Source organism: Apodemus sylvaticus, chromosome 10 (genome assembly GCF_947179515.1).
Source record: "Apodemus sylvaticus chromosome 10, mApoSyl1.1, whole genome shotgun sequence".
Classification (NCBI taxonomy): Eukaryota; Metazoa; Chordata; class Mammalia; order Rodentia; family Muridae; genus Apodemus; species Apodemus sylvaticus.
In genome coordinates, this window is record NC_067481.1 from 1,749,608 (window position 1) to 1,772,474 (window position 22,867).

The 22,867-nt window shown below is 55.8% G+C and overlaps 4 protein-coding genes across 6 annotated transcripts; 2 read left to right on the forward strand and 2 right to left on the reverse strand.

Moving 5' to 3' along the window:
* Positions 1-4,707: 4,707 nt before the first annotated feature.
* On the forward strand, positions 4,708-7,164 carry LOC127695025 (carbonyl reductase [NADPH] 2). Its single transcript, XM_052196882.1, has 8 exons — positions 4,708-4,817; positions 5,536-5,633; positions 5,737-5,891; positions 5,992-6,034; positions 6,128-6,227; positions 6,330-6,394; positions 6,621-6,738; positions 6,818-7,164. The coding sequence occupies exons 1-8, from the start codon at positions 4,766-4,768 to the stop codon at positions 6,919-6,921; spliced, it is 735 nt and encodes a 244-aa protein (XP_052052842.1). The 5' UTR covers positions 4,708-4,765; the 3' UTR covers positions 6,922-7,164.
* Positions 7,165-9,450: 2,286 nt separating this feature from the next.
* Positions 9,451-11,296, forward strand: LOC127694924 (L-xylulose reductase). The gene is made up of 8 exons (XM_052196703.1): positions 9,451-9,585; positions 9,666-9,763; positions 10,186-10,340; positions 10,426-10,468; positions 10,546-10,645; positions 10,726-10,790; positions 10,878-10,995; positions 11,109-11,296. Exons 1-8 carry the CDS (start codon positions 9,534-9,536, stop codon positions 11,210-11,212), a joined length of 735 nt encoding a protein of 244 aa, XP_052052663.1. The 5' UTR covers positions 9,451-9,533; the 3' UTR covers positions 11,213-11,296.
* Positions 11,297-12,544: 1,248 nt separating this feature from the next.
* Positions 12,545-14,917, reverse strand: Rac3 (Rac family small GTPase 3). Of its 3 annotated transcripts, none has more exons than XM_052195658.1 (6): positions 14,809-14,917; positions 14,126-14,197; positions 13,796-13,913; positions 13,626-13,688; positions 13,129-13,288; positions 12,545-13,036 (listed from the first exon to the last, which is right to left on the reverse strand). In XM_052195658.1, exons 1-6 carry the CDS (start codon positions 14,820-14,822, stop codon positions 12,906-12,908), a joined length of 558 nt encoding a protein of 185 aa, XP_052051618.1. In that variant the 5' UTR covers positions 14,823-14,917; the 3' UTR covers positions 12,545-12,905. The 3 variants fall into 3 exon arrangements, with proteins under 3 accessions (XP_052051618.1, XP_052051617.1, XP_052051616.1); XM_052195657.1 differs by having other exon boundaries at positions 14,788-14,897; XM_052195656.1 differs by lacking the exon at positions 14,809-14,917 and adding an exon at positions 14,482-14,648.
* A 385-nt stretch (positions 14,918-15,302) lies between these two features.
* Positions 15,303-22,769, reverse strand: Lrrc45 (leucine rich repeat containing 45). Its single transcript, XM_052195655.1, has 18 exons — positions 22,644-22,769; positions 22,169-22,424; positions 21,729-21,790; positions 21,287-21,357; positions 20,896-21,074; positions 20,564-20,692; positions 19,204-19,316; positions 18,824-18,882; positions 18,486-18,563; positions 18,177-18,312; positions 18,021-18,098; positions 17,790-17,901; positions 17,618-17,688; positions 17,323-17,415; positions 16,940-17,032; positions 16,359-16,532; positions 16,124-16,271; positions 15,303-15,812 (listed from the first exon to the last, which is right to left on the reverse strand). Exons 2-18 carry the CDS (start codon positions 22,386-22,388, stop codon positions 15,616-15,618), a joined length of 2,013 nt encoding a protein of 670 aa, XP_052051615.1. The 5' UTR covers positions 22,389-22,424; positions 22,644-22,769; the 3' UTR covers positions 15,303-15,615.
* Between the last annotated feature and the right edge of the window lie 98 nt (positions 22,770-22,867).

A 22,867-nucleotide genomic window follows, 5' to 3' on the forward strand; every position in this document is an offset into this window, starting at 1 on the left:
GACATGTCTTCCGGGAGGCAGAGGCTGGTGGATTTCTGAGTTCGAGGTCAGCCAGGTCGACAGAGTGAGTTCCAGGACAGCCAGGGCTACACAGAGAAACCCTGTCTGGAAAAACAAAAAAACAAAAACAAAAACAAAACAACAACAACAAAAAAGATGTGTTTTCCAAGACTGGTGAGGAGGTGTTGTGACTGTCCTCTGAGCTAAGTAACAGCCATCTTGAATTCATATGTGCCCCTGGGGAAAGGACCATCGCTGGGCTTGTTGAGTGTTCAGAGCCCCTCATGGAGGGCTGGGGAGAGTCCTGAGAGCTATATAAGTCAACCTGGAAGACCCACTCGCCCAGGGACAGATATCTCCTTGGAATGCTGGGGCCTGCTGTTCATGTAAAGAGAGCAAGCCATGTGTTTTCACTTCCGTAAACAAGCTTGGTTGCCCCAGCTGCATGGGATGTGCTTGGGTACACATCGAATGGAAGCATGTAGGCGGCGATTATGTCAGGATGTACGCTTGTCCCTGATTGGATGAACGCTGAAAGTACATTGGGGTTTGGCCTTGAAAGGCTCCTGACTGACTTAATCCAGTGCCACTCTCTGGGGATCCCAGACAGGGATCTGGCCAGTGTCCATCTTCCTGGACAGTATTAAATAAAGCTTGCTTTAGTTGTACAGTTATGGATTTGGTTTTTCTTCTACAAATCTTCGGGTTTAACATTTGCATGCAACTGTGCCTTAATTGTATGTAGCCTGGGGGGGGCAGAGAGACTGGGGTTGGGGGTGAGGGGACTGGAGGGAACCTCTATCTATGGAGCTACAGGGGAGCCCTCATTCCTGCTGGATAAAGGCCTGGTGCTGGCAGAAGCAACATATCCCTGTTAGTAACTTCTTATCTATGCTCTGGAAGGGAGCCCAACACCCTCATTGGTTCCCTGAAGCGTGCTTTGATGAAATCATGCCTTGGTTTGTCCTTGTAGCCTTAGAAAGAGAGGAAGACCTTGTTTATGTTTCTTCCAGTCAAGGATTTTTTTGGTTTTGTTTTATGAGACAGGGTTTCTCTGTGGATCCCTGGCTGTCCTGGAACTAGGTAGACCTCAAACTAGCCTCAAACTCACAGACATCTGCCTGCCCCTCTGCCTCCTGAATGCTGGGATTAAAGGTGTGTGCCACCAGCACCAGCTCCCCCAGACTGGAATTTTAAATGGTTTATCAGGTAATGGCACTCCTCTCATGTAACCCTGACAATCTAACTTAGATCCCCGGATCCGCATGGTAGAAGGGAGACAAGTCAACACTCACACGTTGTCTTCTAACATCCAGGTTAGTACGACATGGATGTGTGACTGCAGGATGTGCAATGCAATAACAAATAAATGAAAAGAACTAAAAGATAGAGAGTAATGGAGGGAGACAGTATTGTCCTCTGGCGTCCACATGCACACACTGACACCTGCACACTCACAAACCCTCAAAGCCTGAAACAGAAAAGGCAGAGGTGGGCCACAGGAACCTCCATGTGGTCCTGGCCTGTGCCCTTTATCATTAAGTTCCTCACTGTACAGAGCTCAGAACTCCATAGTGGAGATACCCATATCAACATCATGAGATGCTGAGGCTGTGATTGTACAGTGCAAGGCATTGTGGGAAAGAGATAAAGACTAGGGTGTTTGAGGGCCTGTGAAGTGTTACTTTGGCAAATTGTTCTCAAATGGTTCTGGGGAGACAGAACTCTTTGCGCTAGACTGGTAAAAAAAAAATGTGCTATGTACCAGGAGAAAGACTGGTTAGTGAATAGTTCTGGGTTTGTTCCCAAAGCAGTGTTCTCCCAGAACAAAGGAAACATGGTAATTTCACCTGGGAAAGCTACCCATGTCCACACGGGGAGGCATGTGTGGAGATAGACACACTTCTGAGCATGCTCTGTCAAAGGTCGTGCATCCCGTGCCCGTAAAGGAAAGATGGCCACTCCAGTAGTCTAAGGAGCCAAGTTTGTCTTCTGGGATGACTAAAAGACTAAGTCAGTGGATGCACAGCAGACGCCTGCGGCTTGGAGAAGCTGACCTCACAACAGTAGCCTGGAACCCAGTTCACAACAGCAAATACATAGACTCCCAAGGACGCCCTGGATGGAAACCCACAATAAGAACTTATAATGGAAATAAGATACCACTAAGTGTATATAGGATTCTTGGTTGACTTAGATCTTGCAGAGAGGAGCTGTTGGAATGGTTAGACAGAGGGGAAGGCTTACATACAATGTTGTATACTGGCTCTACCCCCCCCCCCCAGCCATAAAAGGATAAAGGATAAATAAAACATCCCAAAGGAGTCAGGCTTGCTCACATCTTTACATTCACCACAGCAGAGGCAAGCTGTAGAACAGTCTATCAGAAAGTTAGTGGAGTCTTTATATGACCAGACCCTCAGAATATTTCTCCTAGAAAATGACAGCTGTCTGTCATTTGTGAAAGATTTGCCAGCCCTCTTCTCCTTAGGTCCCCACGAGAAACCAAAGGACGATGCCACCACAGTTTACCTTGAGGGATCATGGGTTTATTGGACTTACATATAGACATAGGTAACCACTGAAGAGGGCATCAGATCTCATTACAGATGGTTGTAAGCCACTGTGTGGTTTCTGGGATTTGAACTCAGGACCTTTAGGAGAGCAGTCAGGTTCCTTAACCGCTGAGCCATCTCACCAGTCCTAATATTATTTTCATAATAAAATGTTTTATCCAGGTGGTGGCGCACGCCTTTAATCCTAGCACCTGGAAAGCAGAGGCAGGCAGATCTCTGAGTCTGAGGCCAGTCTTGTCTACAGAGTGAGTTCCAGGGCAGCCATGGCTACACAAAGAAACCCTGACCTGAAAAAAAAAAAAAAAGACTAAGCCAATGTGACTTGATGGCATTGTTGGTTCCTCCTAAATTCCAGCTGAACAAAAAGAAAGATCAGGGTTAAGGAAACGGCTCGGTGATGAAACGCTGACTCTGCCTGTGAGGGCTGCCACCCGTGTCTGCTTCTCCCTCAGGGTGCCAGGCTGCCAGGCTGGAGGGAGGGAGTTAGCAGGGCGTGGGTGGGTTCAGTGCAGGCTCTTAGTCTGCAATGAGTGCTCAGGTAAAGAACACACCAGGGAACAACTCTAGGGAACCGGCTCAGTTCCCCATGAGGGAATGGGAGATATTTATCCCCATGGGGAGGCAGCCAGGGTCTCCGGGGCAGGGTTTGTGTGGCCGTGTGCCATTGGTCAAGATAGGGGTGTTGGAAGATGCTTCATTTGCATAATCAGGGGCTTGTAGAGTTGCGTGCGTGTGTGTGTGTGTGTGTGTGTGTGTGTGTGTGTGTGCTTGCTCATGAATATGCATGTGTACACCTTATAAGGACAAACAAGGGTTGGGGTTGATAGAGAGCAGTGGACTTTATGGATCTAGGTTAGGAGGGAGGAGAGAGCCGACTCCTGTAGTCCTCATCTGAGGTATTCAGGGTTGAAGCTCTCCTTTCCCTTCCTCCATAGTCCTGAGCCGTTACAGTTCCACAGAGGCCAAGAACCCACATACGTTTGTAACGCCATCTTTCCTATGGAGAAATGGAAAGTAGGGACAGGCAAAGCCTTGGCAGCCCAAGGGCTGTCTAGCCTGGTCTATCCAGTGCTGAGTGTCTCCAAAAACATGTCCGCCCTCTTTCTGAAGGCCACTCAGTCTCAGTGTGGAGCCTGGCACCAGGAAGGGAAGGTGGCAGGAGAGCCGGAGCGCACCTCCTCCTGGGGGTGTCCCCGGGATGCTCTGTGCGCCCAGACCTGCCCTGCCTTGTGCCCTGCCATGACCCCCTGGAAACAAGTGCTCCTTCATGAACCTGGTTGGTCACCCAAGATCAAGGATGGGCTCAGTATGGCCTTAGACAACTGCCTAGACACAGAATCAGAATGGACATTCAATCCTCTGATTGTTTTGCAAAACTTCCCCCAAGGGTCCACCCATCTGCCCTGAGAAGGGAGTTCTACCTCGGAGGGTCTCAGTGTGGCCACCAAGGGCAGAGCCTCTGGGGGCAGGTGGAGCTCAGGAGAGTAGCAGATGTCAGGAATGCTGGGGTAGGGCTTGGGTGGGAGGAGACTTGCCTTAGCAGTCTAAGCCACCGCCCTAGCCGGCCCGGGAACCAGATACCACCCTAGCTCACTGGGTGTCTGCCCTTACTCCAGAACATGGCCAAACCAGGGTGCTGGATCAGCTCCCGATAGCTGCCAATGCTGAGTGGTTGGCCGCTGTCATGTCCATGTGCAGAGTGGTCCTGGTCCTGGCCCTTCAGTTGGGCTGAAGCACCCACCTGACTGGAAAGCACAGCTTCTCTCCCATGAAAACTGTTACTGGCTTCTATGCAAAGAAGGCAAATTGGGAAAGCAAACTTTCTGTTCTCCTAGATTAGGAGTGTGGCCCAGTGGGGCAAGGTCTGCCTTGCGTGCCATGAGGGCTCAAGACCAGGCACCAGCCCAAAGAAAACAAAGTTCCTTCCCAGGGCTCCGATGTCACAGCTCCACGGCTGTCAGCCCCTCTCACTGGCGTGTTAGCGCTCAATTTCTCATTTCTTCTTCAAGCCCTAACAAGCAGCTGGGTGCTCTATTTGGGGAGCGAGAGCTTTACCCTTGGAGCAAGTGGGTCATGCCACCCTGGCCAGGCCAGTACGCTCCTAGCTCCACCCACCCCTGCCCCGCCTGCCAGCCCAGACATAAAAGCTGAACCCATCTCTTGCTGCAGAAGAAACTGGTGTCAGCAACATGAAGCTGAATTTCAGTGGCCTGAGGGCCCTGGTGACAGGGGCAGGGAAAGGTGAGTGTGAGCAGAGAAGCGGGGTGAGTGTGAGCAGAGAAGTGGGGTGAGTGTGAGCAGGGAAGCGGAGTGTGAGCAGGGAAGCGGAGTGAGTGTGAGCAGGGAAGCGGAGTGAGTGTGAGCAGGGAAGTGGAGTGAGTGTGAGCAGGGAAGTGAGGTGAGTGTGAGCAGGGAAGTGGGGTGAGTGTGAACAGTGAATCAGGGTGAGTGTAAGCAGGGAAGAGAGGTGAGTATAAGCTGGGAAGTGAGATGAGTGTGAACAGAGAAGCAGGGTGAGTGTGAGCAGGAAAGGGAGGTAAGTGTGAGCTGGGAAGTGAGGTGAGTGTGAGCTGGGAAGTGGGGTGAGTGTGAGCAGGGGAGAGTGTGAGCTGTGTACTGGGGAGAGGACAGGGACAACCTCACTGAGTAGGGGTCCAAGGTGACCTTGTCACAGCTCAGCCTTTCTAACCCTGACTCCCACTAACTAGAACTAGCCTGCTTCTGTCACCTGGCTGGAGACCCACCAGGACAGAATGGCACCCCCTCCCTGGCCACCACCATACCCCTGATGGATGGATTTAGGTTGGCTGCAGGATAGCTCCTCCATTCAGGCTGGGCAGTCAGGCACTGGAGGCAGCCTTCCCTGGGCTCAGGAGCAGCCAGCCACCCTGCTCGTTACTTCCATCCTAGCTGTGACCAGGCCTACAAGGCCCTTGTCCCACCACTCTCCCCCCTACAGGGATCGGGCGTGACACCGTGAAGGCCCTGCATGCCTCAGGAGCCAAAGTGGTGGCCGTGACCCGTACCAACTCAGACCTGGTCAGCCTTGCCAAAGAGGTAAGGCACACACAGCCCTGCATGGCGGGGGGCCTGTCCCCACCTCAGGGATACATCAGAAGGCGTCTGGAACAGTGCCTCAGGCCACCAATGTCCCCCACAGTGTCCCGGGATAGAGCCCGTGTGTGTGGACCTGGGTGACTGGGAGGCCACGGAGAAGGCGCTGGGCGGCATCGGCCCTGTGGACTTGCTGGTCAACAACGCAGCGCTGGTTATAATGCAGCCTTTCCTGGAGGTTACCAAGGAAGCCTTCGACAGGTGGGCAAGCGGGGAGAGCGGGCAGGCCAGGGAGGGTCGCTGGAGATGGAGGTGTAGGAAGGAGGCTATGTATTGTCCTTCCCCCCCCCACCCCCGCCAGGTCCTTCAGTGTAAACCTTCGCGCTGTGTTTCAGATATCACAGGTGAGATGATAGGAGGGTGTGGCCCATACAGCAACAATGGAGGGGCGGAGCTAGGGAGATGCAGGGTGATCTGCCTGCAACCCTTTCTTCCAGATGGTAGCCAGGGACATGATTAACCGAGGAGTGGCAGGGTCCATTGTCAACGTCTCCAGCATGGTGGCCCACGTCACCTTTCCTAACTTGGTCACCTACAGTGAGTGCACCCTCCAAAAAAGACTATAGAACTCTTAGGTTTTCGGTGAACTTCACAGAAAGAGTGATTAAAGGGTCCTCGGCACTCCCCATCCCCCAACAGGCTCCACCAAGGGCGCGATGACTATGCTGACCAAAGCCATGGCCATGGAACTGGGGCCACACAAGGTAGGCACGGGGGTTTGGCCACACCCGAGGGACAGACCACGGGCACCTGGGGCAGGGCTGGGCTTGGGGGTGAGACCTGAGGACTACACAAGGCTCTGAGCATTGGGCTCAGGGTTCATCTGGACAGAGTAGGCAAGCTCACCAGGCTCGTCCTGGGGCGAGGCCCGAGCTGTGCAGGTAGGGCTGGTTCCTTGGCTGTGCCGCCAGCTGTGGCTTCTGGCCCCAGATCCGGGTAAACTCCGTAAACCCCACCGTGGTGCTGACTGACATGGGCAAGAAAGTCTCTGCAGACCCTGAGTTTGCCAGGAAGCTCAAAGAGCGTCACCCGCTGAGGAGGTTCGCAGGTCAGCTGGGGACAGTGGGTGAGGGAAACTTGTCAGCAGCCAAGCAAGCAGAGGCCTTGACTGGTCTGTTCTCCTGCAGAGGTTGAGGACGTCGTCAACAGCATCCTCTTCCTCCTCAGCGACAGCAGTGCCTCGACCACTGGCTCTGGCATCCTGGTGGACTCTGGCTACCTGGCCTCCTAGTCTGCCCAGATACTGCGGATCTCTGAGTGGCCTTCCTGGCCCCACCCTCAGCCAAAGCTTCTACTGAGTCGTGACCCCGCCCTCATGTCACAGCCACGCCCACCACGCAGCTCACGGCTCCACTCCCATGTTATTGTCTGATTCCCACAACCACTCCAGGCCCCAGACCTTGGAGTCCTGTTCTCTCTGTCCCGCTTTGTTGGGTTCATTTGCCTAAATAAATGGACCACTATGTTACCTTAACCATTGCACAGGACTCCTTGGGGGCGAGGGCTGGGCGGGGCGGGTCGTAAAGCTGGGCGCTTTACGCCAAGCCAATCAAGTCCTGCTACAGGCGGTTTGCCTCAGAGCCTGCTTGCTGTCTTCCAATACCTACTGTGTCTTGTGACCAATGTGATCAAAGGACAGTAGTTCTTCTGAAAAGAAGGGGTCGGTATCGTTGTACCCTTTCCCCTTTCCATTAAAAGATCTGGTGCCTCTTGGTGCTCTGACCCCCCACCCCCGACTCGGCATTTGGGGGAAGGGAACGGGAGGTACCTGGACCAAGTCTCTTTGTGCAGGAGAGGAGCCATTGGGTGGGAATCGAATCGCACCTTCTCAGCGGAGCCCACTTCCCTGGCCTGGTTCACACATAGGACAGTGATAAGAAGGACACCCAAATGGGCTGAAGTTTTCACAGCTAGTTAGCTGGTCTATCAGTGTGGCCTGACCCAGCACAGGAGCCCTGCAACCCAGACTCTCAGACAGTCTTGGAGGGCCGGCAGATTCTCATGAGCTTGGTTCTATTAGCCCACCGGCTTGAGGGAAATGACAGGAGGTCCCTCTCAGGGCAAGTGGCGGAGTGGAGGAGGATGCGCTGTTAATACCTTCTAAAGAGAGCCCAGGACACAGGATCTGAGAGCACGTCTCTCCAGAGAGCAAAGCCTGAGCAGCTGCGTGCACCCAGGACCACAGAACAATGAACGAGATTTGTACGCGTCCTGAAACACCGAGTCACTAACGAGCAAGCTCTAATTAGCTGTGTCTAGGTGTTGGGCAGGCTGGCTCTCTTTCCCGGTTTCTGACAGGGAGTTGGCAGAATTCAGGGTTAGGAACAGAATGGCCTCGCAGTGGTGGTGAGTGGCTCAGAACTGCGGAGGGAGGCTGGACTGCCTATCTCCAGATGCTTCTCCTCCATGGTTTTTATAGAATTATTATTACTTCATATGTCTGGGTTTTGTCTGCCTGTATGTCTGTGTGCCATGTGTACTCTACACAGGTCAAGAGAGGGCATGGGTTGCCTTAGAGCCGATGGTTGTGAGCAGTCATTTGGGTGCTGGGGACCAAACCCAGGTCCTTTGGAAGTGTGCAGTGCTTTTAATCACCGAGCCTCCTGCAATTGATTTTCTTTTTTCTTTTTCTTTCTTTCTTTCTTTTCTTTTTCTTTTTTTTTTTTTTTTTTTTTTGGATTTTGGTATTTTTCGAGACAGGATTTCTCTGTATAGCCCTGGCTGTCCTGGAACTCACTCTGTAGACCAGGCTGGCCTCAAACTCAGAAATCCGCCTGCCTCTGCCTCCCAGGTGCTGGGATTACAGGCGTGCGCCACCACCGCCCAGCTGCAGTTGATTTTCAAAACAGCCCATGGCCGCACCTCTCTGGGTCCAAAGCCCCACATCACTCAGGGCCCTGCAATCACCAGATCCCTACTACTGGCCAGAGTAGGTCCTCGGAGCAATTGCTTTGGTGTTCCTCATCATGACTCTAAAAATAAAATATTTAATAGGGAGACCCAGTGCACACCTGGGCATTAATCTGTAACTGACTCTCAAGCCTTGGAAAGCACCAGTTGTCGGGCCAGTTCTGATGTACATCTCCACACCCAACCCAACCTCTTATTGTCCAACCTACTGTCTACACGGGGCTGCTAACCCAATACAAGCTGGGTGAGGTGAACTTGGGCTTCAGTTTTCCTTGAAGCTAATTTGGGGCTGTATTGATAACAGCTTCTTCTTTGAACTTATCTAGATACCCTCCAGTGTTTTGCTTTTCGAGACAGGGTTTCTCTGTGTAGCCCGGCTGACCTGTTACTTTCTCTGTAGACCAGGCTGGCCTTGAATTTAGAGAGATCTGTCTGCCTCTGCCTTCCGAGGGCTGGGATTAAAGTGTGTGCCACTACCATTCGGCTTTGGATGTCCTTTTCCCCCACTCTGAGTATTACATGTGGGCTATGGTGATCCCCTCCTGGACCTGGGGACAAAGAACATAGAAACGTTTTTAGACATGTCTCTCAGGTTCACGAGTTTCCATGAGACCCCTGGAATAATTACTTACATGCGTTTAATGGAGATCTTGGTAGTAGAAACCATGCAGACCAGAGCTCGCTCGCTAAGCAGATTCCGCCCTCTATAGTTGGGTCAGTCTGGTGCAGTTTGAGAAGCTGCGTCCCGTGGTTAGGACAGCTTTGCCTCGGCCACGCCCACTGACATTCAGCCAATCAGCACCACAGAGGAACTTTCATTTTAATATCCTCGCCCTTTCAAGACACAGCCCATGTGATTGGCTCTCCTCGCCACCTCCCTCGATTCGGGAACTCCAAGTCCATCTTGTCCAGGCAGGACCAGGCTAGGGCGCCATGGACCTGGGGCTTGCAGGTCGGCGGGCGCTGGTCACCGGCGCGGGCAAAGGTGAGGCGGCAGGCGAGTGGCACTGGAGGGTCCGGCTGGTTTGAAAAGGGGGTACCCGCACTAATCCTCGCTTGCCTCAGGCATCGGGCGCAGCACTGTGCTGGCTTTGCAGGCGGCGGGTGCACAGGTTGTGGCGGTGAGTCGGACGCAAGAGGACCTGGACAGCCTGGTCCGCGAGGTAGGCACAGCGTCCAGAGGTGAGGAGGCGGCCCCCGTCCTCACCCGCAGTGTGCTTCTTTGGGTAGGAACCCATGGCACCTCTTCGTAGGCCTGCGGCCCTGTGCAGTTAGTGGGGTCGATGAACCTATCCTGGCTCCCTGAGTTTGGAAGAAGCGGCTGAGAGAGCAGACCCGGCCCAAGAATGCTGAGCCAAGCGGAAGAGAACTGCTCGGAGTGGGGGATGGGGTGGGTGTGGGTGCTGGGTCTCTCAGTTCTAGGTTCCAGCTCGCAATTTGCTGCTTGCAGCAGGAACTCTTGACCCTTCAGTTGAAAGTTCCGTCCAGGTCCAACTCTCCCAGACTACCCTTCCTCGGTGGAAGAGGCAAACAGCGCCACCTTGGGACACAAAGCTCAGAGCTTTGCTTTCCCCGATCCGCACAGTGTCCTGGCGTGGAGCCTGTATGTGTGGACCTGGCCGATTGGGAGGCCACAGAACGGGCCCTAAGCAATGTGGGACCGGTGGACCTTCTGGTGAACAATGCCGCCGTGGCTCTGTTGCAGTCCTTCCTGGAGGTCACTAAGGAGGCCTGTGACACGTAAGCTAGCAGGGGTTGGAGGAACCAGATCGCGCCCCGCCCCCAGCCTCAGCCCTGCCCTGACCAGTCTGTCCATCACTCCTAGGTCCTTCAATGTGAATCTTCGGGCTGTCATCCAGGTGTCTCAGGTGAGCTGTCCTACCCGGCCAGGGCAGGACCTCGGAAGAAGAGTGTGAGTTCTGCTTCATGTCCCTCAAATTTTCAGATTGTGGCCAGAGGCATGATAGCGCGGGGAGTTCCAGGGGCCATCGTGAATGTCTCCAGCCAGGCCTCCCAGCGAGCGCTGACCAACCATACCGTCTACTGTGAGTAATCCTAGCTGTGCCCGACCCCCAGTCCAGTCCACTCTTGGCCAGCTTGGTCTCCACGACAACCCTCCTCACAGGTTCCACCAAGGGTGCTCTGGACATGTTGACCAAGATGATGGCCCTAGAGCTCGGGCCCCACAAGGTACACAAGGCTGGGATGAGTCCTCCAAAGAAGTCCCCTTGCTCAGGACCCTCTCCCATGTAATTTTCCTTGCTGGCCTCTCTGCAGATCCGTGTGAATGCAGTAAACCCCACGGTAGTGATGACACCCATGGGCAGGACCAACTGGAGTGACCCCCACAAAGCTAAGGCTGTGCTGGACCGTATCCCACTGGGCAAGTTCGCTGGTGAGTCAGGCAGGAGTCCAGACTGCAGTCCCGGTGCTTGCCTGGGCCTGGGGGTTGCAGTTGGAAGGGTGAGCCAAGCCTCCTTCCATGCTTTTGACCTCTACCTGCTGCAGAGGTGGAGAACGTGGTGGATACCATCCTCTTCCTGCTGAGCAACCGAAGTGCCATGACCACCGGCTCCACCCTGCCGGTGGATGGGGGCTTCCTGGCTACCTGAGGCCCCACCCCGCCCCCAACACTCTGCTCAACTTTATACTCAGAACATTGTGCCCCCCACCCCTGTAATAAAGCTCCCTGCGCAGCCTGTCTGCTGATTCTCCAATAGGCACAGATTCGTGCCATCTGTGACCCAAAGCAGGTGTTGCTTGGTCCTCAGCCTTTCAGCCTCGGCAGCTGCCTGGCCTGGGGCGGAAGGTGGTCAGATCCTCGAGAGGTTGGTCAGTCTGTCTACAGATAGCCCGTCCAGAAGCTTCTAGGTGGAGTTGTGGATTTTCGGTAGGAACTAAACCAACAGCTCCGTGTGGTTTTGACATGGCTGCCAGCTGACCCCGCTTCCCACCAGCGACTAACACAGAGAAGCTAGGTGGTAGACGTTACTCATTTGCCAATGAGCTGCACAGCTTCTCTGTGGGATTGGAGCCCGAGCTGTTTTCCAACACTTGAACGTTCCCCACAACGTCTTTCTGTGCTATTTACAACTCGGGGAGAGTCCTGGTGTATTTAATCTGCAATGTCTCACTGCTGACAGCCGGGGCCCCTGCTGAGTCCAGCCCTGGTCAGTGTGCTGCACTGTGTGATGTGGAACTTCCACAAGAGCCGACTTTCCAAACTGCTGGGCTGATATCATTTGATGTGAGTTGGGGGTGGGGGGACACGGAGGTGAGGAGGTCTATAGTAGCACCCCATACATCATGAGATATAGAGGGCAGCGACATACATTAATCAGGAAGCGATGAGTTTGTTAATCTTGTTCTCTTGTTTACTAATTGTAAACTGGTATGATTTAATTATTAATAAGAGCCGTTTCACTGGCTGGCAAACTTCCTGAAAAAACAAACAAACAAACCCACCCCTAACAAGCAGCCCTCTCAGTCAGCATGAACCACTTAGGTGCGCCTCCTGGAGGAGAATGTCCCTTCAGGGCACCCTCTGGTCTCACGGTGACTCCTGGGATGGCCTGTAGCCTCTGGGATGAAGGTGGAGTAACTTTGGGCCCTCCTGGGCTGCCTCCCCCCCCCCATGTCCCCACCTCATACTAGCCAGAGCTGGGTCAACCTCTTTACAGACTGTTCCCAATGGAGCTGCAGAAGCATTTCCCCTGTCCCCACCGGGCGCCCGGGTCGCACACAGAGACCGTCCTGTATGCAACAAAGTGTGCCTAACCCGGTTTGATCAGAAGGATGTCCGCTCCATCACCTAGGGTGTATTAAGCTCAGAGTTCCTTTGGGAAGGGTGTAGTCTAAGGTACTGTTTAGGGGTTCCAGACTCTTCTGCCCCTTAGGGGAGTGGCTGGGGCAAGCACCAGGGCAGAAGGCAGGGCAGACAGCAAGACAAAGGAGGTGGTGAATGTTTATTGTATAAAATAAGAAGGGGCCACCCTTTCCTGGGACATGATGAACAAAACCACCCCCACCCTTCCAGGGAGGCCCATCCTGGGGCTGCCCTGGACCCCCCACTGCAACCCTGAGGGAGACCCCGCTCCCTCCTGGCCTCCCATAGGGACCAGGGAAGGCTGGAGCTATATCCCAGAAAAAGGAGGCATAGGGGACAGGACCCCATCACCCCAGCCTTGTCCCCATGCTCCCCCCACCCCCACTTCCCACGGCAGACTGAGGGACAGCAGACAGGTCAGCACAAGGGCACACCTGAGCCAGCCCTCTGCGGCCGGGCCGGCTCGGCCAGACGCGGCTCTAGAACACAGTGCACTTCTTGCCCGGCTTCTTCACTGGTGGCGGGCAGAGCACGGCCCGGATGGCCTCGTCGAATACTGTCTTCAGACCTCTCTGGGTCAGGGCCGAGCACTCCAGGTACTTGACAGAACCTAGGAACATGGGGAGGGGGGGTGTAGTTGTGGATGGGGGAAGCATAGGACAGGGGTGCCCCACCCCCAGCCTCAGGCCTCTGCTTGCCCACCGATCTCTCGGGCCATGGCCAGGCCTTGGGGATAGGTGATGGGTGCCAGCTTCTTGTCCCGCAGCCGTTCAATCGTATCCTTGTCATCACGGAGGTCCAGCTTGGTGCCCACCAGAAGGATGGGTGTGTGTGGGCAGTGGTGCCGCACCTCTGGGTACCACTGTGGGAACAGAGGTTCTGACCCTGCTGGCCTGGGGGCAGGGCCTCCAGTCTGCACAAAGAAGGCCTCAGCTCCTGAGCTTTTTTTTTCTCCCCTGACACCCATGGCTCTTCAAGCTTTTCAGAGTGACTAGCTAGGAGTCTGTTGGGTTTGGCAGTGAAGGACGATGCCCACCCAGGGAGGCTAGAGACTGCCCACAGCTCCTCTGCCGGGGCCCATGGCCCGGTGAGCTGTCCTCCCTGATACCCTGCCGCCTTCAGTGCCCCCCTCAGCAGAAAAGATCCCTGGCAGAGACCCCTGCTAAGTGGGGGTGTGCCTTCTGCCTAGGCCCACCTACCTTGGCACGGACGTTCTCAAAGGAGGCCGGGCTCACCAGGGAGAAGCAGATCAGAAAGACATCCTTCAGAGGGAGGGACAGACAGACTGACCAAAGGATGTCCGAGCAGCCTGTGACTCCTCCCCATCCGGGAACCACCCACCCCCAGAGCTGGCCCTCTCACCACCTACGGTTTGAGGATAGGAGAGTGGCCGAAGCCTGTCGTAGTCTTCCTGGCCAGCAGTGTCCCACAGCCCCAGGTTGACCGGCTTCCCATCCACCATCACGTTGGCTGAGTAGTTGTCGAAACTGCAAAGTGCAAAGGTTAGGCTGGGCAGGGAGGCCAGGCCACTGGCGCCACACAGAACCCAAACTCTGGCCAGCGCCTCAGCCTCACCATGGAAACCCAGAACCAGGGTCACTGGAACCAGACCTGGAGCCTTGGGAGGTGCCGTGCACGTGTGCTTGGCCTCTAGTGGCCAGCGCCAGCCACCTCCCGTTCCCGAACCCCATGCACTCACACAGTGGGGATATATTCTCCTGGGAAGGCGTTGGTCGTGTAGCTAATCAACAGGCACGTCTTCCCCACGGCACTGTGGAAAGAGATTCAGCCCACGTGGATCCAGGACCGAGCCTCCGCCCCTTCTTCCCCCACCCCCGCAAGGACAGCTCGCTCCTACAGTGCTAGAGGTTAGTTTGGGTGACTGGGATGGGGTGGGTAGGTCGTAGCTCGGTAGATCTGCAGCCACCTGGGGCTAATAAAAAACGACCAGAGCAAGCTAGCCTCCGAGGGGGTACAGCAGTGGGCGCGGCTGCAAGGGCTCACAACCCTGGACAGGGCGCGTCGCAACGCACAGGGGCGTAAGAGCTCTGGCACCTCGGGTGGCTGGCGCGAGGGTGGAGCCACCCAGGAATCGGCACAGGTGAGGCCCGGCCCCACCCACTGCGAGCACCGGGCAGAGGCCGGGCAGCATCAGGTGTGCCTGGGCTGGAAGAAGGTGGACGGGCTTCAGCTTGACCCCACCCCATCAGCCCCTGGACGCACGCGGCCGAGCTGTGGTGGGGGCGCGGCGGAGCTGTCTCGCCCGGGACCCCGCGCGTCTGTCTGCCCCGCCCAGCCGAGCCGCACCCCGTAGCCGCCTACCAGCCCCTCCGCCCCTGCGGCTCGGGACAGCGCACTCACCCATCGCCAACCACCACGCACTTGATGGCCTGCATGGGCGCGGGGCCGGGCGGCGGCGGGCGCGGCCGCGAGCCGAGCTGCGGAGAAATGCCCGGCGCCGCAGCGGCCGCGGACCCGAACGCTGAGCGAGCGGCCGGAGACAGCCGAGCACCGCCGAGTGTCGGGTGCGAAGACAGCCGAGTGCGCGCAGGCGGGGCGGGGCAAGGGGCGAGCTGCGGCGGGGGCGGAGCCCCAGCCAGTCCTTGGACCCCGAAGGCTCAGTCTGAGGGTCCACACCCAGGAACAAGGACGTGCCATGATGTAGCTCAGGTTGGCGACGCCACGGAAATGGATGCGCCGGGGCGGCCGAGACCGATGCTTCCCAGGGACACCAGCCCATCCTGCAGCCGAGAAACCCTTCGTGTCTACGACCCGCTGCATGGCAGCCTTCCTAGATGACTGATAGCAATCAGAGCGACCCAGTAGTCATTCGCGCGGTTGGGGCGACCGGTGCAGAAAGGAACTGGAGGAGAATGTATCACCAAGTACAAAAGTTCTGTATTTCCACCCTGCCATTGGGGCGTTTGCTCCCTCCCACCGCTGTCCTGTCCTGTCTGTGATTCTGGGACTGGGTCCTCTGGGCGCGATCCAGTAGGTTTCATCCCGCCCATGCTAACGGTGAGCTGCGATGAGCTACCTCAGTTGGGCAGGTGTGCCGCTGAGCACTGGTGTGGCCAGAATCCTATCCTGCAACTGCAGCTCACGGTTTATTTGGGCCCCAGGCCTGTCCTTGAGAATGGGGTGCAGCATTTCTACCCTCGCTGGGCGCTTCGGTTCTCCCGCTTCCCTTCATTTAGGGGGACTCAAGGCTCTCAGAGGGGACCCCTGCACGTAAGCCAAGACAGCGTTTTGCAGGAAGCTTGCCCTCTGGGCCTCTTCATCCCGGATCCGGGAGATTTCTGCCTCTTTGAGCCGCAGCTTCTCTCGGAGAGAAGCGTTCTCACTCTCTCTGTCCAACAGCGCCTCCCGGTGTTCACTCCCGATCACTGCAAGAGAGAGGCTCAATAAGGAGGGGGTAGTAGGTGCCTTGCCCTGCGGCAGCCATGAGGTGGTGTGGTACGCCCTTAGCAACAGTTCTTGGGAGGCAGAGGCAGGCAGATCTCTGAGTTCAAAGGCCAGCTTGATTTACAGAGCGAGTTGTAGGGCAGCCAGGCTACACAGCGAAACCCTGTCTCAAAAAAAAAAAAAAAAAGAACAACAAATGGGGGTGGCCTGCGTCTTTAGAGGGGGGACTCCCCAACCCTTACCCCACCCCCACCCCGGGCCAAACTCAGCTGCCCAGGTGACAAGTGCTAACCTTTCAGTTGCCGCTCCAGGGCCGCCACCTTCTCCCTCAGCACCTCCTGGGCCACCAGGTCCGCCTGCATCCGGCCCATCTGTTCCTGCAGCTCCACCCTGACCCTGGCCACTTCTGCCACTTTCTCTTGGTCCTTATTGCTCAGCTCCTGGAATGGGAATGGGGTTGGGGAGGGTGAGTCCACGCACGGCCTGGACGCAAGCGCTGGAGTCTGCGCCCCTTGATGCCAGGCTACCTGTTGCAGCTCTTCCAGGCGCCGCTGCTGTCCCTCCATCTGCAGGCTCAGCTGGCTGGCCCGTGCCTGGGACTCGGCCACCATCTGCTTCTGCTGCACGCAGGTGCCCTGAGCCTCATCCCTTGCCTGCGCCAACAGCCGAATCTTCTCCTCCAGATGAGCAAGGCGGTGTTGCTGTGGGCACGGGAAAGGTTGCTATGTGTAAAAGGGCTCCAGTCTGAGCTCAAGACTGTGGGGACGGATGATCTGCAAGTAGACTGGCCACCTCTCTGCGGGGACCGAGGACAGGGCTGCCTGGTGTCATACCACTACCAGTGATAAACTCGCCCTGCACACAGAACCATCTCCCACTGAACCCCTGGACCTCGAGTCGACTCCAAGTCCGCTCTACCACTCATTTCTAACCTTCCTCTTGTCTGTGCCGTGTAGGGAGCACCGTAGCCCGGGTGGCTCCTGGAATTTGTCTGAACTCAGTCCTGAGGCCCACAACCCTGGTCTCGCCCGCCCTCTTCCATCAGACACCTTTGCAGGGTACTACAGTCGCACCCCCCCACACACACACACTTGTGGTCAGAGCTCACCTCCTCCAAGCGGGCCTGGTTCTTGGCTTTGATAAGCTCCTCCTCGGCTTGGCCACGCTCACTGAGCACCGTGGCTTTCATGCGGCTCAGCTCCTGCATGGCAGAGGCTATCACCAGCCCTTCATCTTGACACACACACACACACACACACACACACACACACACACACACACACAGGCTGAGGAAACTTCTCCACAAGACTCCTCAGAACCAGGGCTCCTCCTATTGCCAAAGAGGCATGGATATCATTTTTAGTCTCTGATCTTTCAGGGACACTCATGGGTGGATCCTCAGACCTAACACGGCTGAGACTGAGGAACATTCTAGGGTCCTGAGGCCATGAATTCCACGCTGCACTCAACCCAGGGTCCGTGTGGCCTCACCTCCTCCAGAGACAGCCGCAGCGCCTCTAGTCTCTGAACCCTCTCCTGCATGGCCCTCTCACTCTCCTCCAAGTGACGAGTCATGTGATCCACCTGTCCGAACGGGGCAGTCAGGGCTAGCCAACGCCAGTTCCCCTAGCCCTCACCACATGGAATCCCTACCCAGGAAATTGGGTGTCACTTGGCAAAGGCCTGCCCTGAGGGTCCTGGTGGGCACACGCAGTACTGGGTCACACGGCCCAGTCTGCAGGCCCCACTAGAGGCCGGAGAGCCAAGGGCATCTGTAAGACGGCACCTCCTTGGAATGGAGCTTTTCCAAGTCTTCCATATTCTGTTTGGCTCTCCTCTTCTCCACATCCAAGCGCTCTGGAGGCCCAATGGAGAAGTATTGTGAGTCTTCTCTGAGGGTGTCCTGTCCCTGAAGCTCCTTGTCCCCTCAGTGCCAAGCCTGTCCTATCCGTGCCTACCCTCAGCCTGCATAGCACGGATCTTCAACTCGGCCGATGTGTTAGTCAGCTCCTGCCTGGTCAGAAACAGCTGCTCCTGCTGAGACTTTGCCTTCCGCTCCAACTCATCCACCTAAGAGGCAGGCAATTCTAGAAGAAGCTTCGCCCAGCCCTGTTACACCACCCTGGGCTCTTAGGGTAGCTGGCTCTCTCCCCATTTCGGTTGTACCCTTCCACCCACGCCCCTCACACCTGGCTTCTAAGCAACAAGTTCTTTTCATTGGCAGCTGACAGGTCCCTGCGTAGCTTGGACTCCCGATCTGCAGCTTCCTGAGAGAGAAGGGCGAGGGTTAGGCCGCCGCCGTACACTTCCATCCACCAGCCAACGCAGACTGCCCAGCTCCCAACCTGCTGCTCCAGCCTGCGTTCCTTCTCATGTCTTTGGGACAGACTCTGCCGTTCCTGGTCTGCTGTGGCCAGCAGCTCCCCCAGGTCCTGGACCTTCTGTTCTGACAGAGCCAGAGCGGCCTCTGTCATCTGCAGCCTACAGAGAGGAAGATCACTCTCAGTCCAACTCCATCAAGAATGTCACCTGCTTGGCAAAGGTCTTCTGCCCTCACCCCTACCAAGCCTCTATTCAGACCCCAGGAAGCACAGTCTCCTCCTCTGCCCCTGGGCAGGGTCTATGTCTCTGAAGGCTGCTCTCCTCCGCCTTACTTGGCTTTGAGGGCATTGATGATGGACTGTCTCTCATTGAGGGCTTCCTGAAGCTGCCCAACTCGCACTGCTGATGCCCTGTGGACAGAGAAGTGGTTCTGGGAAATCTAAACCCCGGTGCCCCATGACTCCCCTCAGCCACACCAGCAGCTGTTCTTCTCCACACCGTCCCCAGAGCAGCAGGTACAAGGCCAAGCCACCACATCTGCCACCAACTGCCAGCCCACTTGCTTGAAAGCAGTGGCCTTGTTCTCTGGCCTTGTGACAGACAGGGCTCAGAAGCCAGGTCCAGAGAGACAGGCTGGGGTTCACTTCCTGCAGCCCCAGGGCTCACTCACCGGCTGTCTCTGGCCATCTCTTCCCGTTGCTTATCTATTGTCTCCATCAAATCCAGAAACTGGGGACAAAGTCAGTCAGACATCATTAGGAGCAGAGCCTACCCTGGTCAGGGACAGGGCCTGCATGGACAAGTCACAGTGCAAGGGATTCAATTGTCTTGACCTTGCTACATTCAAAGGGGGTGTGGGGTGAACTGACAGAGGGAGGCCTGGAGATCAGGACTCCTGTTGGCTCTCAGCTGAGGTGAAGTCAGCATACAGGAGGTGGGGCTAGGAGGCCACCTTGGCCCTGGCTAGCCTTGCCTCAGAGGCCTGGCGGATAGATATACCACAAGGGGAAGGGAGAAGGCCGCTGGCCCAGGGTTAGCGAGGGCACTCACCTGCTTGGACTTCTCTTCCTGGAGGTGCTGAACCTCCTTGCTAAGGATCTTGGTGCGTGTTTGGTTCTCCCGAAAGGCAGTGATTCGGTCCTGATTGTGGTCCATGGCTTGCTCTGTCAGAGTGTGCCATGTTATCTGCTGGGCTCAATATAAGGGACAATGGCTACCCCGGTCCTGTGCTGCCTGTGTCTGGAAGTTGGCCATCGGGGAGGGGAAAGCCCCATCCAGTTCCCCTCAGGTGAAGGACTTCAGTGCTTTAGGACAGGACTGGGTCGTACAGGGTCTTGGGATGCCCTGGTGTCTTTTGCACTCATGGAGAAGCTGCTGTACTAATCCTAAAAGACGAACATTTCCTTGATCATCTGCCCGCCCCCCCCCCAAAAAAAAAGGTCAATAACTTTAAAAGCTGGTGCTATCTTCTAAAAAGACTGACATCTCTGGGTCCCATGGGCTCCCGAGGCAGGGGGATTATGTGGTCAAAGCCAGCCTGGGTTACATAGCAAGTGTCTTTCACACACACACAAGAAGTGCAAACATAAAACAGTCTTAAGGACTAAGGCCATTCAGATACAGCAGGCCTGGGAGCAAGCGTTGCACACGACAGATGGTTCTGGCCCAGCCAGCAGGAGGCGCTGACTCCTCAGCAGAAGCGTGAAAAGGGCCGGGACCCAGGACACTAGTCCGGAAAGCTCAGGTTTTGGTGGGTGATACCGTGTGATGTGATGATAAACTTCTGAGCCTGAGGCTAGGACATCATTCACAAGGACTTGGGATTCATAGGCAGAGGTGGAAGTGAATTCAGGCATACATTCCTGACACCCCTACCACTTGCTACACAGCACATGTACACACCACATACACACACACACACACACACACCATACACAAACACCACACACAAATTACACACCACACACACCATATACAAACACCACACACACCACACACAAATTACACACCACACACATACCATATAGACACACACCACAGACATAACACACACACACACACACAGAGGGTGGGGAGGGCTGGGCAAAGTACCAAGAAGCCTCCCTAGCTGAGGTCCGGCCAGGGCCAACTGATGGCTGTCAGAGCGAAGGCTTCAAGCCACAGAGCCGTAGGGTTACCTGTGAAAGCTGCACGTGCTAAGGTATCAGGGAACATATAGACGCCTTGTGTGAGCACCAAGAAAGCTGCCTACCTTCAGCTGCCTCCTTCCCCCTTCACCTAGACTAGCAACTTGTATCATGAGCCACTGCACAAGGCTCGGGCCACACCCTTCTGAGGTTGACAGGCTCCTGTCAAAGGGCTCCACATCTTGCTCCAACCTGTAAGAAGCTAGCAGCCCTTTGTGCCATACCCACAGCTCTCAGGATGTCACCAGGGACGTTGTTCCCAGCCAGGTCCAGCTTCCACAGGGTTCTGTTGCTGGGGAGACAGTTCACCAGGGCCCGGCCCCCCAGGAGGCCAATGTTGTTCCAGCGCAGGTCTGGAAGGGAAAGCCTCTGTCATTCAGTTGTATGGAAGTGCTGGGCTAGCCTAGGATACTTTGGTGCTTATTGCCTGTGGTGGCTGCCAATATAGACAGGAACCTGGGCCGACCTCTCCATCAGCAGAGGAACAGGGTGCAACTTAATCCAGTCCAATGTACCTCGGTCTCATGGGGGTACAGCAGGATTCAGGAGCCCTCACCCAGCTCCTGGAGGGTGGCGTTGCCCTTCAGAGCCAGGGCCAGCTCCTCTGCTCCCTTGTGACTGATCTGGTTGTTTCGGAGGTCCAGCTGCCGCAGGGTGCTATTGGCCGCCAGACCCCCACAGAAGGCGGCAAAGGCATCTTCCCACGTGCCAAGGTTGTTCCACTCTAGGGTGAGGCTACAGGAAGGGTGGACAAAGGGCTTTTGGCTTGGCAGACCCCTCCCATGGAGTTCAGGGCTTGTGGAAGGCAAGTAACCAGGTTATTCCCTACTAGTGGGGGCAGAACCTTGGTGAGTGGTGGGAACTGAGCTGGTTACAGGACTGTATTCTCGGGCCAACCCTAGGCCACCCAGTGAGGGAGCTGCGAGGCACAGGTGAGGCCTACCTACCTCTGAATAGACTTGTTCTGCCGAAGGAGCCTTCCCAGAGACTCAGCTCCTATAGCTCGGAGGTTGTTGCCCTAGAAAGGGAACATCCTGGCCAGTCCGTTCTTGTGGCCCTGGCTCTGAATTTGAGCCATACAGACTCTAGGCAGTGGGGAAGGCTAGGAGCTAACTCTAGGAAGAGTTGTAGTGGCCAGATCCTAGTTTTCCTGATTTTAGCAGCATCCTAAGCCTGGTCCCTTGGAGTTTATGTGGACTCTGTTGAAATGAGGGTTTGTAAAGCATGCTTGAAACAACACTTAAAACACTCCCAGCACCCATGGAATCCTCAGAGAGCAGTCCTGAGGCCTTAGACATCGTGCCTTCTTACAGACACAGTCTGGCAATTGTCAGGACACAGATCCCTAGGTTTCTCTCTCTCCACTGCCCAGGGCACAGGCCTGCTCACCTTTAGATCCAGATGCTGCACACTAGTGTTGGCACACAGCCCTTGGAACAGCAGTGTGGACCCTGTGTAAAGGCAGTTGGAAGAGAGGGCTGGCACTGGAGCGCTATGTCAGGGCTGCTACTCAGATAGTGGCACCGTTGTTCTGGGTTGCTGTGAGGTCATGTCAGAAACGTGTTTTGAGCTTTCCAGGCCTGACCTTTCTCAAGCCAGCATGGGGCACTGTGAAATATCACAGTCTCTGTTACAGTGATATTGACCTCAGGTTTTGGGAAAGAATAAGGTGTAGAGAGGAGAAAGCAAAGAGGCCTGCACACACAAAGACTTTCCTGCTTACGGCTACCCAGGCCAAACAAAAGCGGGACACTCGCCCGAGGCCCGCATGGAGGTGGAGAGTTTGAACCCCATTCAGAAGTTTCATGTGTAGAGGCCACGGGCCTCACCTTCCTCACTCAGCATGCAGTCGCTGAGGACAAGCTCCTTCAACAGGGTCTCCTTCTGCAGCAGTTTGCCAAGGGCCCTGCAGGTGTCCACCGTCAGGCTCTGGGTGGTCAGGTCCAGGCCTCCCCTCGGCAGCTGGTGCAATTGCTGCAGAACAGCCTCCTGGGGCTCAGCCCCACTCTCCTTGCAAAGGCGGTTGTAGGAGCGCCGGAACTCCTCCATGACCTCGAATGCTGACAGGGCCTCGCAAGCATGCCCCTAGAGTCAGGATACACGTTAGCTTGCTAGCCAATGGCTGGGAGCCCCTTTCCCTAGAAAGTGTACACAATGGCTAGCTGAGCTGGCGCTATATAAGAGGAGGCCTAGAAATGTGGACTAGAAAGGAGGTTGGAATCACTCGAGGAAGGGGTTTGGAGATAGGAAGAGTCGGAGCGCAGAGCACTGGCCTAGAAAAGCAGGTAGACGCGTTGCACGTACCCTAGTCTGGCTCTGCGGCCCCCAGCCCGCCCTCGCGACGTAGCCTCGGGTCGCTGGTGTGGCTGGACGCGGTTTCTCGCGCCTCAGTATCCAGGAAGAGTGTGGGGCGCCGGGAAGGATAAGAACTACAACTCCCAGGAGGCATTGCGGAAGGCAGTGCTATCCGTAGACCAATGAAAGTGAAAGGCGGGCTTGTTTTGGAACTCAAGTCCCGGTCGTGCTCC

Coding starts and splice junctions, on each gene's coding strand:
- LOC127695025 (XM_052196882.1), top strand. CDS start 4,766: ATGAAGCTGAATTTCAGTGGCCTGAGGGCCCTGGTGACAGGGGCAGGG. Junction 5,892..5,991: donor ACCAAGGAAGCCTTCGACAG/GTGGGCAAGCGG, acceptor CACCCCCGCCAG/GTCCTTCAGTGTAAACCTTC. Junction 6,228..6,329: donor TCCTAACTTGGTCACCTACA/GTGAGTGCACCC, acceptor ATCCCCCAACAG/GCTCCACCAAGGGCGCGATG.
- LOC127694924 (XM_052196703.1), top strand. CDS start 9,534: ATGGACCTGGGGCTTGCAGGTCGGCGGGCGCTGGTCACCGGCGCGGGC. Junction 9,764..10,185: donor TGGACAGCCTGGTCCGCGAG/GTAGGCACAGCG, acceptor CGATCCGCACAG/TGTCCTGGCGTGGAGCCTGT. Junction 10,469..10,545: donor CTGTCATCCAGGTGTCTCAG/GTGAGCTGTCCT, acceptor TCAAATTTTCAG/ATTGTGGCCAGAGGCATGAT.
- Rac3 (XM_052195656.1), bottom strand. CDS start 14,633: ATGGGGTGGGGTCAAGCTGAAGCCCGTCCACCTTCTTCCAGCCCAGGC. Junction 13,289..13,625: donor TTGAGAACGTCCGTGCCAAG/GTAGGTGGGCCT, acceptor CTGTTCCCACAG/TGGTACCCAGAGGTGCGGCA. Junction 13,037..13,128: donor GGCCATGGCCCGAGAGATCG/GTGGGCAAGCAG, acceptor CCATGTTCCTAG/GTTCTGTCAAGTACCTGGAG.
- Lrrc45 (XM_052195655.1), bottom strand. CDS start 22,388: ATGGAGGAGTTCCGGCGCTCCTACAACCGCCTTTGCAAGGAGAGTGGG. Junction 18,313..18,485: donor ATCAATGCCCTCAAAGCCAA/GTAAGGCGGAGG, acceptor TCCTCTCTGTAG/GCTGCAGATGACAGAGGCCG. Junction 16,272..16,358: donor GCCTGGAAGAGCTGCAACAG/GTAGCCTGGCAT, acceptor TTCCCATTCCAG/GAGCTGAGCAATAAGGACCA.